Source organism: Salminus brasiliensis, chromosome 17, assembly GCF_030463535.1.
Source record: "Salminus brasiliensis chromosome 17, fSalBra1.hap2, whole genome shotgun sequence".
NCBI lineage: Eukaryota > Metazoa > Chordata > Actinopteri > Characiformes > Bryconidae > Salminus > Salminus brasiliensis.
Window position 1 is genome coordinate 35,399,440 of NC_132894.1, and position 15,984 is coordinate 35,415,423.

Consider the following 15,984-nt stretch of genomic DNA (forward strand, 5'->3'; position numbering starts at 1 on the left):
AAGAACTGTGTTCTCTGGAATGATGGATGGTGGTGGAGCTCCATCCAGTACCTTTGGGAAGAGTTGGGGATGATGAGGTTGGGTGGTGATCAATCATCCAACATCCTGACCTCACTAACACTCTTGTTGCTGAATGCAATCCAATCCTCACAGCAATGCTCCTCCTCCAAACTCTAGTAGAGAGTATTTTTTTTAAAGCTACACCTGTATGGAAGGTGTTTCTGATAAATTGTCAAATTAGCACAGCAATAAAGTAGGTGTTTCTTATAAAGTGGCCACTCAGTGAATATATGCCACACAGTACACCTTTATGATAGGTGTTTCCAATAAAATGGCCAATAAGCACAGCCACAAAGTAGGTGCTTTTGATAAATCTGCCCCGTGTGTATTACGTCACAACGGCAACACAAAAACAAAACGCGCTGACTGTGCGGATCTGCCACGCCACTGTAGATCTGAACTGAGGGATAAATATAGCGCTGTCGTTTCTGCCGGAGCATCCAGCCATGCCTGGAAATCGGGCCGTGTGTGATGCATTAGACTGCGCTGCTTACACAATGATGGCAGACGGCCTTAAAAACAGCTTAGTCATCACTTAACTGGCTTACTTAAAGTTTGCAGGACAATGACGCATCACTTCGTGCTCCTTCTCACTGCTCTCTGTGGAAGCCAAATGGGTAAAATCACTCCGCCCATTATAGGGTCACTCTTTCTGACCCTAGCGCGACAGGAAGTGCATCACACTCCGGCAGTGGACTGAAACTTCGCTTTGAGCACAGGTTTTAAATCTGCGGCCCGCTGGCCTACGCCACTTCACTCCTGAGTGCTTTCACAGCGTCCGGCTAAAAGCTTCAAACTTGACACCTAAAAAGCCCAAAGAAGAGGATCCAGCTGAGAGCGGTGGAGAGAAGCCCACTTGTGCCCACCGCTCCGCTCTGCCTTCCCAAACACTGTTATTAAGCTTTCAATGCCGGCCGCTTGCACCTGGAACATCAGGGCATCAGCAGTCACATATTTTAGATGATGAAAATGAACACAGTGACCGTGGTATAACCCCTAATGTAACACAGTAACGGGAGGAGGGTACTGCTGAGGACGAGGAGGAACCCTAAGACAAGGGCACCACCTAGTGGACTTACACCCAGCTTTCTTCTCCTGTCTTTATAACAATATAATCCAGAACAAACCAGGCAAAACTCTATATAACATTAGAATAAACCCAAACAAACATAAAGTCAGTGGTCAGTGAGAGCGTCTACCTGTAATTAACTCTATATAACATTAGAATAAACCCAAATAAACATAAAGTCAGTGGTCAGTGAGAGCGTCTACCTGTAATTAACTCTATATAACATTAGAATAAACCCAAATAAACATAAAGTCAGTGGTCAGTGAGAGCGTCTACCTGTAATTAACTCTATATAACATTAGAATAAACCCAAATAAACATAAAGTCAGTGGTCAGTGAGAGCGTCTACCTGTAATTAACTCTATATAACATTAGAATAAACCCAAATAAACATAAAGCCTGTGGTCAGTGAGAGTGTCTACCTGTAATTAACTCTATATAACATTAGAATAAACCCAAATAAACATAAAGTCAGCGGTCAGTGAGAGTGTCTACCTGTAATTAACTCTATATAACATTAGAATAAACCCAAATAAACATAAAGTTAGTGGTCAGTGAGAGTGTCTACCTGTAATTAACTCTATATAACATTAGAATAAACCCAAATACACATAAAGCCAGTGGTCAGTGAGAGTGTCTACCTGTAATTAACTCTATATAACATTAGAATAAACCCAAATAAACAGAAGGTCAGTGGTCAGTGAGAGTGTCTACCTGTAATTAACTCTATATAACATTAGAATAAACCCAAATAAACATAAAGCCAGTGGTCAGTGAGAGTGTCTACCTGTAATTAACTCTATATAACATTAGAATAAACCCAAATAAACATAAAGTCAGTGGTCAGTGAGAGTGTCTACCTGTAATTAACTCTATATAACATTAGAATAAACCCACCTGAATCCCCAGCTGTCAATAGCGCTGGCGAACACCACGTTGCCCTGATCTGGGCTGAAGTACAGGTGCGAGTCGTCCGTCTCCTCCAGGCCTGCGCTCCAGTCGTAAACCTGCTCCCCTCCGCTGGTCTCCGGCACGCCCCCCTCCACCTCCGCCTCCTTCACCGCCCGCTCCTCCAGGACTTTAGAGGTGAACAGAGCACCCGTAACTGCGTTCACCTGCCGGCAACACCCACAGTGACAGGAGAGGAGCTTAGAAAGCACACGGCATTGCACTAGGGTGTCCAAACTTTTGCATAAGGCTGTAGATAACAGTGAGTCACAGCTTTTGGGTAAAGTCCAGCTCCTTCAAAATGCAGGGCTGGACAGTGGGCTGGACAGTGGGTCACCTGTTCCAGAATTTTCTGCAGGTGTGTGTAGGCCTCCTGCGGACTGAGCTTGAGCTCCACAATCAACCGATCGATCTTATTGACGACGAGCACGGGCCGGATGTTCTCCAGCCACGCCTGCCGCAGCACCGCCTGTGTCTGAAGATTAAAGCACACAACAAACAAAGAGTGAACTTAACAGAATGAGTCCGTGTTCAATTCAACTCACTATAAATTCTATACACTATATTGGACAAAAGTATTGGGACACCTGCTCATTCATCATTTCTTCTGAAATCAAGGGGATTAAAAAGAGCTAATCCTGCTTTTGTTGAAGTAACCGTAAATCTCTACTGTCCAGAGAAGAAGGAAGGCTTTCTACTAGATTTTGGAGGAGGAGAATTGCTGTGAGGATTTGATTGCATTCAGCGATCAGAGCGTTAGTGAGGTCATCAACCAACTCCTCAATTCATCCCATCTAAAACTACTGGATGAGGCTCCACCTTCCATCACTCCAGAGAACACAGTTCTTCCACTGCTCCACAGCTCCTCAATGCTGGGGGGCTTTATACCCCTCTAGCCCAGACCTGGCATTATTAGGCAGCATGGAGCCAATAGGGTCATGATGTTGATCTGCTCCAGAGAGTCCTATTCTATTGGCAGTACTTCTTCTCTACAGGGACTAGACAAGCTGTGTGGGTGTGTGCGTGCATTTGCACATCTGTGTCAGCAATAAAGTAGCGGAATGCGATCATTAGAAGAGGTGTCCACAAACATATATTATATAATCCCTGTCACGCACAAACCTTGTATCTCCACAACAGCAACTTTACAGTCATTGTGGAGCATTTCTATTGGTCCGTTAATTATAACAGTATTTCACACTAGTATTAATTAGACCTATTAACCGAGGACCGGTCTGTGTTATTACCTGAGGACACACTCCCTCCACTGCGTCCACCACAACGATGGCTCCGTCACACAGCCGCACCGCAGTGGACACCTCGGAGGAGAAATCCACATGGCCAGGAGAGTCGATCAGGTTAATGAGGTATTCACTGTCCCCTGAGAACACACAGAGAACAGCCATAAACAACACAGCGACACCTACAGGCTGCACAGCGAGCTGCAGATCTGTGGACCCTGCTGTTCAAAAGTTTGGAAACACTTATTTATTAGTGTTTAATATTTTTTCTCCAGTTTTTGGTTTGTTTTAACCCTTTCACACCTAAAAACAATGTAGCCTGATAGCCAAACATGCCGCAGAACAGCTGGGCATGTAACTGTTTCACAAAACAAAAGTTTGTGGACACCTTTGCAAATAAATGCATTCAGCTATTTTAGATTACACCCATTGCTGACACAGATGTGCAAATGCACACACAGATACAGCTTGTCTAGTCCCTGTAGAGACATACTGCCATTATAATAGGACTAACTGGAGTTAGTCTAATGCCAGGCGTGGGCTAGAGGGGTATAAAGCCCCCCAGCATTGAGGAGCTGTGGAGCAGTGGAAGAACTGTGTTCTCTGGAATGATGGTGGAGGAGCTCCATCCAGTACTTTTTGGGGGGAGTTGGGGATGATGAGGTGGGGTGGTGCTCTTGTCACTGAATGCAATTAAATCTTCACAGCCATTCTCCTCCAAAATCTAAGTAAAGTCTCCCCAAGAAGCCCAACAGAAGCTGATTAAACCCTTTTTTAATACCCTAATTTCAGACGAAACAATACATGATCAGGTGTCCCAATACTTTTGTCCACACACTGCATGTTTGATATCTGACGTGTCCTTGTTATTGCTTACAATAAGAGATGCTAGGCTAATGTAGCTAACAAACGCTGGACTTACAGGGTCACCAATTTCACATTAGTAAACACACCCAAAATACAGTTGGGTGAAAAATGAAGGTCTGACGGAGTTTTGAGAGACAATGTTTTCTGAAATGTGTGTTTACAAAAAAATGACACTGGTGACAGTCTAAGTCCAGTGTTTGTTATTTTAAACTAAAGAAGCACAAATGAGTTGCCAAACATGTCTTGGTTGTATTTATCATCCATAATATGTCGTAATTCAAAGGATTTATAGTTTTTTTTTTTTAAAGACACAAGACAAAAAAATTAAATAAAAAAAAATTAAAATAAATAAAAATTATAAAATAATAATTTAACTAAAAATAAACTAAAAAACTAAAATTAAAAATAATAAAATATAATAATAGTAATAAATAAATAAAAAATAAATATAAAAACCCAAAAACAAACTAAATTAATAAATAAATACAATTAAAAAGAAATACAAATAAAAATATATAAATGAACAAATAATAAATTAAAAACGAAATCAAAACAAAACAAATAATAAAATAAAATAATATCATAAACTGCCATTGAAGCTCAAGATAATTAGGATAATTACACTGATATTACATATTTATATTGGCAAATGCCAAACCCTATCAAAGTGCCTACGTCAGTATTGCGTACTGTGCTGCTACACTTCGTACTGCTCTCCGAGAAAAAGGAAGAACATAGAAAAGATGATATCTTAGCAACCCTAAAGGAGCTCACCTGCTGTATAGTGTAGAGAAATGGCGCTGGACTTCATGGTAATCCCCCGGATCTGTTCATCCTCCCGACTGTCCAGGTACCTCATCTGAACACGCGGGAGAGAAGTGTGGACATGAATCAAGCAACAGCGAACAGCTTCAGACAGATTTACTGAATTACACACAGGAGAATCGCACCTTTCCTGCTAAGCGGGTGGATATGATGCCATTGCTCGCAACCAAGCAGTCCGCCAGCGTGGTTTTTCCTGCCGACAGAAACAAGAAGCAAAAATACATAAATAAATAAATAAATTAATTAATTAATTAATTAATTTAAAAACGCAGGACTTTAGGATTTGAGGTCATGGAGAGTTAGTAGCTTACCGTGGTCAACGTGAGCCAGGATACATATATTCCTTATGTTTGGGGTTTTCCTCTGCAGCCGGATGAGCTTCTCCAGGCTTGTGTGTCCCATTCTGATGATCTGTGAACAAACAAACACAGGAAATACCGTATTTAAAGGACCCATACTGTGTTTAATTACCATTTAAAATGTGCTATTTTAGGTTGCACCCATTGCTGACACTGATGTGCAAATGCACACACACACACACACACACACACACACACACACACACACATACACATACACACACACAGCCTGTCGAGTCCCTGTAGAGAAGAAGTACTGCCAATAGAATAGGACTCTCTGGAGCAGATAATAAACATCATGACCCTATTGGCTCCATGCTGTCTAATGCCAGGCGTGGGCTAGAGGGGGGTATATAAAGCCCCCCAGCATTGAGGAGCTGTGGAGCAGTGGAAGAACTGTGTTCTCTGGAATGATGGTGGTGGAGCTCCATCCAGTACTTTTGGGATGAGTTGGAGGGAGTTGGGGATGATGATCACATATATTTACATATATAGATTTACATATCTGCTATTTGGACAAAAGTATTGGGACGCCTATACTATTTTATTTAAAAATATATATATAATAATAATAATAATAATAATAATAATAATAATAAAGGTCATCCTGCTTTTGTTGGAGTAATTGTCTCTGCTGTCCTACTACATTATTGGGCATTGCTGTTAGGATTTGATTGCATTTAACAGCATTATTGAGGTCAGGATTTTGGATGATGATGCTGATGATGTTGATGATCACCACCCCACCTCATCCCACCATTCCAGAGAACACAGCTCTTCCACTGCTCCACAGCTCCTCAATGCTGGGGGGCTTTATACCCCTCTAGCCCACGCCTGGCATTATTAGGCAGCATGGAGCCAATAGGGTCATGATGTTGATCTGCTCCAGAGAGTCCTATTCTATTGGCAGTACTTCTTCTCTACAGGGACTAGACCAGCTGTGTGTGCATCTGCACATCTGTGTGAGCAATGGGTGCAGCTTAAAGTAGCTGAATGCATTCATTTATTAGAAGGGGTGTCCACAAATATTTGGACATTTAGGTGTATTACAGTAACCTTTAGTTTAAGCAAAGAAACCTCAGACTGGGGATCACTGTGGCATCACCAGGATGCGAGTAGGCATCATCATATCAGTGATGGTTCGGTTTTCCATATTGCCCCTTTAAACAGACTCAGGTCTTATATATTTTATTATATTGACAGAATTAAACATTTCCGTAACGGATCAGAAGCTACATAAGTAGGTCTTAATAAATGACCTGTCTGTTTACTTATGTCCCAATGTCTGAGGTCTACCAGTGTCTTCTGCATTCAGTAAACCCCTCCTGGCTTTGCTCAGGCTGGCTCAGCAGCAGCAGCAGCAGTCAGGCAGCAGTCAGGCAGAGCTCAGTTCTGGTTCTGATCTCCAGCTCTGCTGATCACTGGGTTCAGTACCGTTAGGCAGTGGTAGTAGTAGTAAAAGCATGTATCTCACAGTCCGGCTCCCAGCTGCTGCAGGTCTCTGAGTTCAGGGAAGCTGGAGGCTCTGCTTCGCTCCTGTCAGGGAAGCGGCGCTGCTGTTAACACGCGTCCGGAACCAGAGGCTTCATGCCGGGGAGATTCCTCAGTAACTCCTCCGCTGAAGCCCGGAGGAAGAGGAGGTTCAGCAAAGCAGAGCAAATCAGCAGAGATTCAGTAATAAAACAACACGGTGAAAAACTTCAGCACAACACGACAACGTGCTGAGAGCTGTGAACACAGCAACAGGAGGCGGGCTGGGGTTAGTGTGTCAAAATAAAAGCCCACGTCCCAAACCAAAACCTCCTCCTCCTCCTCCTCCTCCTCCTCCTTCTCTTACTTCTTCTTCTTCTCTATTATTATTATTAGTAGCAGCAGTAGTAATAATAATAATAGTAGTAGTAATAATAATAATAATAATAGTAGCAGTAGTAGTAGTAATAATAATAATAGTAGCAGCAGTACAAGGAAATAAAGAAATAATCTATTTTCTATTGACAGAGAAAATGTCAATAAACCTTTATGTGCTTTATGGGAATAAACTGAAAAATCTCATCTAAATAAATATATTATTATTATTATTATTATTATTGTTGTTGTTATTATTATTATAGCAACGTTATTATCTGGAAAAAGATTTAATTAAACTGAATAAACTTAAATATCTAAAAAAAATTAAATGTTGAATGTAATTAACTGTAAACACTATTATTATTGTTATTATTATTATTATTATTATTATTATTATTATTGTAGCAAAGTTATAATCTGAAAATAGATTTATTTAAACTGAGTAAACTTAAATATCTAAAATAATGTTGAATGTAATTAACTGTAAACACTACAATTATTATTATTATTTGTTTATTATTATTATTTAATAATAATAATAATAATAATAATAATAATAATAACATATGCGATGTTAAAAATGTTTTATTTTGAAATTTAAACCCTCTTCCGGGAACAGTTCCTGGGTCTGGCTCAATCCCTCTCTTGTTCTCTATCTAGTGAAGTCCCGCTGGTGCTCTGTTAGACAGTGAAGCTGATTTTTTTCATTTTATTTATATTAAAATTATAAAAATTATAAAAGGGGCAAAAAGGAGCTTATAAGTGGGGCAGTGATTATAAACGGGCTACTGTTTATAATAGTGAAGATGTGTCTAGTTCACTAGGTAGTGAACAAGGTGTTGATTCGAGACGCAACCATTGAACCATTGACTCATTGGCTCGGACGGACTGTTGCTAGGCGACAGCTTTGTTTCGTGCCTTGGAAACGCACTTGATATGCGTGTGTGTGAGAGACAGTGTGTGAGAGTGTGTGTGAGTGTGTGTGTGTGTGTTCTGGTTGGCTGCGGTGGAAACCTGTAAGAAGAGCTATACAGAATGAAGCGGCTCTGTGTTTGTGAAATCTGCAACTGTGGGTAAGAGCTTGTTGTTTACTTGTTTGTTTAGTTGTTGTTGTTTTTTCAAACTTCAAAGAGAAATGGCGGAGTGTGTGAATAATTAATCGGCTGTGCTGGAAAGTGAGACCCTTTAATCTCAGGTATTGATTACTTCAGGTTCAGAAATCAATCAAGATCTGAATTTGTTGTCCAGCATAAAAATCCTAATTATTAACTGATTAGATAAAAAAAAACTACTAAAAAGGAAATTGTTAAAAGTATGAATTCCTATATTTAAATGGACCAATCATATTTCACCCCAGGCCTTCTGGGAGTTCTTGAATCCACTGAACAGCCAAAACATTAAAACCTAGGTCTGATATTGTGCAGGTCCCCCTCGTGCCCCCAAAACAGCTCTAGCTAGATCCCACCAGACCTCTGAAGGTTAGCATCAGACCCTTTAGCTTCACCTGTCCTCAGGTGGGGCCTTGGGTAGCCATGACCCGAGGTTGACCTTCCGTAGGTACCGACCACTGCCTACCAGGCACACCCCACAAGATGTTCTGACCCAGTGTTCTGACCCAGTGTTCTGACCCAGTGGTGTCTCAGATGCAGTCGGTCATTCTCACAGTAACACTCTGAGACCTATTGGTCACCCAACCGTAATCAATAATCGCCTGATTGGAATCTGGAAGCTGCTGAGTGTTCCTGTCTTATCTGAACGGCCCACAGCCGCCACCGTTGCCCTCACCAGCCCACAGCGCTGTACAGGAGGGGCAGTGAGACGTGTGCGGTCACTGAATATGTGGAGAGGTTTCCGGCCTACGAGAGCAGGCAGCCACCCAAGAGCCTCAAACCCAAATATGAGTACACAGGCGAGAGGGGCAGGATGGAGGGAACCACCACCTTCAAGTACGTGATCTTATATAACCTCACATATATGTATTTTATATATATATGCTCATATAAATGGACACCCCAAACAAACAAATCTAACAAACCACCCACACACAGCTTGTCTAGTCAAATCCTCACAGTAATGTTTCTCTAAACTCTAGTAGAAAGTCTTCTTCTCCCTCAGTAGAGACAGTTACTCCAGCAGAAGCAGGATCAGCTCTTTTTAACAGCCTTGCTTTCAGAAGAAACAATGAATCAGCAGATGTCCAAATACTTTTGTCCATATAGTGGATTTCCTGCACTGATACATGTTTATTCACATGATATAACACTAAGACTATCTGTGAAATACAAATCATATCCATGAGAACTAAAATGTACGTATTAATAACTGATGGTTAATTAATAAATGATAGTGCCTGTTTAATGCTAATAATTAATTAATTAATTAATTAAGTAGTAGTTCATTATATCATGTATTCATGTATTATATTGTACATAATCATGTAAAAGAACACTCATTGTGCATGTATGCATATATATATATATGTATATATATATATATATATATATATATATATATATATATATATATATATAATTAATTTTATATTTTTAGGTTTTTTTTGTTAGGTTTTTTTAAATTAATGTATTTATTATTTATTTATTTATTTATTTTGACCGGCAGTTAATTTGAGTTTTTACTGCTGTTACTGCTGCAGGTCTGGTTTAATTCCATATGAAGCTATTTAGGTAGTTATTATTATTTTTATAATTTTTTATTAATGTATTTATTCATTTATTTTTGGACCGGCAATTCATTTTAGTTAAGATTAGCCTCCTGAAATGTACTGCTGTTACTGCTGTTACTGCTGTTATTGCTTTTTTATTGCTGTTGCAGGTCTGATTTCATTCCATATGAAGTTATTTAAGTGGTTATTAATATGTATTATAATAATAATTATTATTTTATTTTATTTTATTTATTTATTTGACCGGCAGTTAATTTTAGTTAAGCCTCCTGAAATGTACTGCTGTTACTGCTGTTACTGCTGTTACTGCTGTTGCTGCTCTTGCAGGTCTGATTTCATTCCATATGAAGTCAGTCGGCGTCCCGGGAAACAGCAGGCAGAGTACCAGCCGAACCCAGGAGAGATTGACCTGGGAACCACCTACAAACAGGACTTCAACCCCTACCAGCTTCAGCCTGTGGCTCCACTGAGGCCAAAGGAGATAGTACGGGCCGGCGGCGGCAAACTGGACACAGTGCCCACCTACACAGGTACTGTGGTGCATGGTATCGTTTTCATGGTGATGAACAACCTTGGTTTCCATTCTTTACATTTTAGCCCCTTATGAAGTCATTTGCTGCATTTTACCGCCTGCACATTATTGCACATGCCCGTCCTGACGCTGAGGCCTTCGTTTTCTCCTGCGTTGATTACTGGAACTCCCTGACTAACGCTCTTCTGGCTAAATTTCATTACAGAGGACTTTCGTCCGTGGGAAATCTCTAAGCGGGAGTTAACCAAACCAGACGAGGCATACCACCCCCCATCTGGCAAGTTTGGGAACTCCACGACGTTCCAGGATGACTTTGTTCCGAGAGGCCCGGTTCTCAGGGAGAGCTTCAAGCCCTTGAATGTAGCCAAACTGACTGATACTCCATTTGAAGGCGTGACCAGTAACCAGCTCTCCTACGTTCCTCACCCTGTGGAGGCTCGCTTTGTCAAAGCCCCCGAGGAGTACAAGCCCAGCAGCCAGCCTTTCCAAGATCTGACCACCCACCGGAAGGACTACCAGGTAGGTGCAGAAATCTCTAGAAGACCGTCTTCAAAAGCGTTGACTCAAAAGTCAAAAGGTCTAAGAACAAACCAGGTAATGATTAGAACCAATCGCAAACAGGAGGAGGTCTTAAAGCAAACCAGGCAGTGAGTAGAACCAATTGCAGACAGGGGGAGGTCTTAAAGCAAACTAGGAAGTGGTCAGGACCAATCGCAGTCAGGGGGAGGTCTCAGAAGAAACAAGTTAGTGATTAGAACCAATTGCAAACAGGGGGAGGTCTTAAAGCAAACCAGGTAAGGATTAGGACCAATAACAGACAGAGGGAGGTCTTAAAGCAAACCAGGCAGTGATAAGGACCAATTGCAGTCAGGGGGAGGTCTTAGAACAAACCAGGTAAGGATTAGGACCAATAACAGACAGGGGGAGGTCTTAAAGCAAACCAGGAAGTGATTAGAACCAATCACATTCAGGGGGAGGTCTCAAAACAAGCAAGGTAGCGATTAGAACCAATCAAAGACAGGGGGAGGTCTTAAAGCAAACCAGCCAGTCATCAGTTGTTCCTCAGAAAGGCTAAATCCTGTTCACAGGGTCTTCCAGGACAGATGCCCAAAAGCTGCAAGCCTGAGCGGGTCAAGATGACCTCCAAAGCTCCCTTTCAGAGCAGCACTGAGTTCCGTGAGCGCTTCCAGCAGTGGCCAGTCTCTCTACCCCAGCTCCACAAGTCTTTGGAGTACGTGAGTCCCACTGCAGACATGGATTTGAGCACCACCACTAGAACCACCTACATCAAGCACGAAGTCCAGCCCTTCGTTTCTATCAAGCCTTTCTCCAGGCCCAACCGTTCCTCCGCACGCTTCCAGGCCAGCACCACCATGAAGGAAGACTTCAAGCCCTGGGTTTCAACCCGCCACCTTGACGTCATCCGCAAGCCGGAGGAGATCCAGAGAGCCAGCGGTAAGATGGAAGACCTGACCACCTTCAAGGCCCACTTCATCCAGCACCCGCTGCAGCCTAACACGAGCTACAAGCCCATGGCAGCCCCCCTGAGAAACGACGTCCCGCTGGAGGGAAGCACCATGTACCGCACCGAGTTCACCCCAAAGAAGGTCAGTGTGTGTCCCGCCAGCTTCGAGGCCCCACCAGGGTTCGTCTTCCAGGACACCGACGAGAGAGGTCACAGGTTCTTCCGCAGGGTGTCGGGCCAAGACAGGATCCAGGTTCTGGCTCCAAGCGCAGTGGCAGTGATGTCGTAAGAGCATGTGGCTTTTCAGAGGTTCTGTGAATTCTAGTAAACGTTCTAGATGAATCTAGATGAAATAAAAAATTTCACCAAACCATCTCTGAATGGTATTTATGATCATTTATAAGGTCCATTTTATTATGTATTCGAAATAAAACATGATCAGAAAAGCTAGAAGGACGTCCACCACGGAGAGCTTCTTTCTGCTGCACTGTTCAGAAGGCCAGTACTGAGAAACCAGCCATAACATTAATACCACTGACAGATTGTGATGTGTGCTAGATGACTGGGTCAGAGCACCACCAAAACGTCAGGCAGGGCTTGTGGGCATGTTCCGGGTATGCTGCGGTCAGAACCTACCAAGAGTGCTCCAAAGAAGGACTCTCCTAGCTCCTCCCCCAATGTGTATCATATCATCCACCAGCTCTTCCCCCAGTGTATATCATATAATCCCTCAGCTCCTCCCCAGTGTATATCATATAATCCCTCAGCTCCTCCCCAGTGTATATCATATAATCCCTCAGCTCCTCCCCCAGTGTATATCATATAATCCCTCAGCTCCTCCCCAGTGTATATCATATAATCCCTCAGCTCCTCCCCCAGTATATATCATATCCCGCCCCCAGTGCATATATCATCTCTCAGCTCCTCCCCAGTGCATATCATATAATCTCTCAGCTCCTCCCCCAGTGCATATCATATAATCTCTCAGCTCCTCCCCCAGTGTATATCATATCCCTCCCCCAGTGTATATCATATAATCTCTCAGCTCCTCCCCCAGTGTATATCATATCCCTCCCCCAGTGTATATCATATAATCTCTCAGCTCATCCCCCAGTGTATATCATATCCCTCCCCCAGTGTATATCATATAATCTCTCAGCTCATCCCCCAGTGTATATCATATCCCTCCCCCAGTGCATATCATATCCCTCCCCCAGTGTATATCATATCATCTCCCAGCTCCTCCCCCAGTGTATATCATATCATCTCCCAGCTCCTCCCCCAGTGTATATCATATCTTCCCCAGCTCCTCCCCCACCACTGTTAAGCATGGTGTGGGTAGGATTAAGTCAGCCATACATTTTATCAAATATTTTATTATATTCATCATTTACGGTTCTTTTAAGCGGTGATACTGTAAGTCCACTGATCCAAACCAAGTGTGTATTAGTACATATACACAGACAATCTTCTCCACAGCCATTACTAGGCCTTCAAAGTACACCGATTTCAAAAATGTTGTCAAAAGTTGGACGAATGTTCTGAAATGATGAAGAAAGCCACACATGTTAAAACAGCTATGTGCCAAAATACAAAACACAGCATTAGAGCATAATAATAACCAACAACACAAATAAACAAGGTTCATAAAAGTGTATTTATTGTCTTTACACTGTAACACAGAGAAGAGTGTGTATACTGTTGTATTCCCATACAGTCCTCTCTCACCTCTCTCAGAGCGTCCCGGACAAGAGGTCATATACATCAGTAGCCGTCAAATTCTGCCGGATTTCTGTACATATGTCATACGAGTGGCTTGTCTTAGTCAAACATTTCAAAACGTAGTTAAAACGCATGCGTATAAATACAGTAGGACATGATATTCAGCTCATGGGTTACCCACGTCAACAAGTGCTAAATGTTTTGCCTTTTTTATGATCATTTTTAGTCTTAAATATGGATTATGACAGAAACTAAAAAACAAACAAACTGCAAGGTAAGAAAATAAAGTCCAAAATCTCTACACTCAATGTACAATATTGCACTTTAAAAACACATTATATACAAGGAATATTTTACAATGCAGCACATTGGTTGAAAACACACCCACACCCACATACACACACTCACAAAAACACACATCAAAAAGTACATCTGAAAAAAAGCTTTAGCATCTCAACTGGAGAAACAATCACAAGTGTGTGCTTACGGCAGCATCAACCGCCCACTCGAATACCAATAAACACTCTTACCGGGAACCTCCAGCATCCTGCAGCCAAATCCCCATCTGCCGGCTATTGAGGCTAATGTTGCTAATGTTGCTAACACAGGAAGTCAATGTCCACCCAAATACATTCTTTAAGTGTTCACACAGAATTCACACCCAGCAATATGACTTACTTTGAACCAAGATCTATGGACAAAAGTATTGGGACACCTGCCCATTCCATGTTTCTTCTGAAATCAAGGGTATTAAAAAGAGTCGATCCTGTTTTTATTGGTTGGAGTAACTGTCTCTACTGTCCAGAGAAGAAGGAAGACTTTCTAATAGATTTTGGAGGAACATTGCTGTGAGGATTTGATTTGATTGCATTCAGTGATGAAAAACAAAAGCATTAGTGAGGTCAGGATGCTGGGTGATCACCACCCCACCTCAACTGGATGGAGCGCCAACACAGTTCTTCCTCTGCTCCACTGCTTAATGCTAGGGGGGCTTTATACCCCTCGAGCCCATGCCTGGCATTAGGCAGCATGGAGCCAATAGGGTCATGTTTACTATCTGCTCCAGAGAGTCCTATTCTATGACTGTAGGAAGCAGGTCTAGTGCCTCTGCTGGCTGGTTGTATGATGTGTAGCTCCACCCATTCCCATATGTTTCAAAGACAAAAACAACTCCACCCATTTTTCATCTGTTTCTCTAAAGTAGTGTTTCCAAATTCCAGCAGGTAGTTCCCCCTGTGTTGATATCAGCCCACTTTTTAAACATTTTCCACCAGAAATAATTTTTTAACCCTTACTTCGTAAGAAGGTGGAGCTACACACTTAGGAATGAAGTGATTGACAGACAGCCTTGGCTGTAATAGAGCAGTCGTCTGCAGCAGGACCTGCATGGCGCCCCCTTTCTGTTCAGTTCTGAGCGTCCACTTACCGGACATACTGGGAATCCAGGGGGAAATCCGCTCTGCTTCTGCGCTGGAAGCTCAGTGAAGACGGTCTGGGATACAGTCGCTTGGTCTGGCTCCACCTCTAGTCTCTACTGAGCAGAGTCTGGTTGCAAATTAACCAACATGGCGGACAGTTTTGGCTTTATTTCTTCAAAACAGAGGGGAACGGAGCCATGGCATCTACGTTTTCTACGGTGGCGCAGCAGATCGAGATTAGCTGTAATGCTGGAGCGTTCCTTTAATGTAATATTTTTACAGCTTCTTCCCAAAACACCAGAGATAATTATAAAATAAGCCAGGCTGTCCCACTCTCAGCTTCATATTTTACAACCTGCGACACCTATGTACACTTCAGCCTCCCTTCACACACATGAGTGGTCCGGCAGTGTTCTCCATGTCATCCCCCAGTCAGGGAAGCTATAGCCGAGCACATCTCTTAATTAAATTAACACGTACACGATGCTGTTAATGAACAGGGTATAGTGAAGTCCGGAGGGGAGAGGGCTGCCTGTAGTGCTGTCTGTAGTGCAGTTCACCCTGCGTCCAGAGGTCCGTTCAGTCCAAACATTGCAGTGCATCCATCAGCCAGTCCTGGAGTGTTTTTCCATACGAAGATCATGCCACATGTCTGTACAGGCAGCACATGCTAGGATTGGATAGAGATGTACTGGTCAGTTCTGGCTCTGCTGTAAGGGAGTGAGCAGTTCCGTTACTGACCACTAGATGGAGTCCTGTGAGCAGGATTGGCAGCAGCGCTGTGTGTAAGGCTCTACGGGGCAGAGCCTGAGACGCTTCACCACCGCACAGTAATGCGTCGTATCCTTACACTCACCTACACAAAACAAAACAACCAGAGTAATACAGGAAATATTGGGACAGAAGTATTGGGACATCTGCTCATGCATTGTTTCTTCTGAAATCAA

At 42.5% G+C, this 15,984-nt stretch overlaps 3 protein-coding genes across 5 annotated transcripts in view; 1 reads left to right on the forward strand and 2 right to left on the reverse strand.

The window, feature by feature from the left end:
- efl1 (elongation factor like GTPase 1) overlaps positions 1-7,100 on the reverse strand; it is a 109,283-nt gene extending 102,183 nt beyond the window's left edge. For both annotated transcript variants that reach the window (XM_072660858.1, XM_072660857.1), the window contains exons 1-7: positions 6,844-7,100; positions 5,322-5,421; positions 5,136-5,203; positions 4,960-5,044; positions 3,325-3,458; positions 2,415-2,552; positions 2,027-2,244 (exon numbers count right to left, since the gene is read on the reverse strand). In XM_072660858.1, the coding sequence (XP_072516959.1) occupies positions 2,027-2,244; positions 2,415-2,552; positions 3,325-3,458; positions 4,960-5,044; positions 5,136-5,203; positions 5,322-5,412 (734 nt within the window). In that variant the 5' untranslated portion in view covers positions 5,413-5,421; positions 6,844-7,100. The remainder of the gene's footprint in view (positions 1-2,026; positions 2,245-2,414; positions 2,553-3,324; positions 3,459-4,959; positions 5,045-5,135; positions 5,204-5,321; positions 5,422-6,843) is intronic.
- Positions 7,101-8,201: 1,101 nt separating this feature from the next.
- On the forward strand, positions 8,202-12,200 carry saxo2 (stabilizer of axonemal microtubules 2). 2 transcript variants are annotated; one of them, XM_072660571.1, is made up of 5 exons: positions 8,202-8,290; positions 8,984-9,163; positions 10,228-10,430; positions 10,638-10,951; positions 11,521-12,200. In XM_072660571.1, the coding sequence occupies exons 1-5, from the start codon at positions 8,253-8,255 to the stop codon at positions 12,184-12,186; spliced, it is 1,401 nt and encodes a 466-aa protein (XP_072516672.1). In that variant the 5' UTR covers positions 8,202-8,252; the 3' UTR covers positions 12,187-12,200. The 2 variants fall into 2 exon arrangements, with proteins under 2 accessions (XP_072516672.1, XP_072516671.1); XM_072660570.1 differs by lacking the exons at positions 8,202-8,290; positions 8,984-9,163 and having other exon boundaries at positions 9,940-10,430.
- A 1,335-nt stretch (positions 12,201-13,535) lies between these two features.
- adamtsl3 (ADAMTS-like 3) overlaps positions 13,536-15,984 on the reverse strand; it is a 154,872-nt gene continuing 152,423 nt past the window's right edge. Inside the window, exon 31 of the mRNA XM_072660688.1 lies at positions 13,536-15,893. Within this exon, the coding sequence (XP_072516789.1) occupies positions 15,781-15,893 (113 nt within the window). The 3' untranslated portion in view covers positions 13,536-15,780. The remainder of the gene's footprint in view (positions 15,894-15,984) is intronic.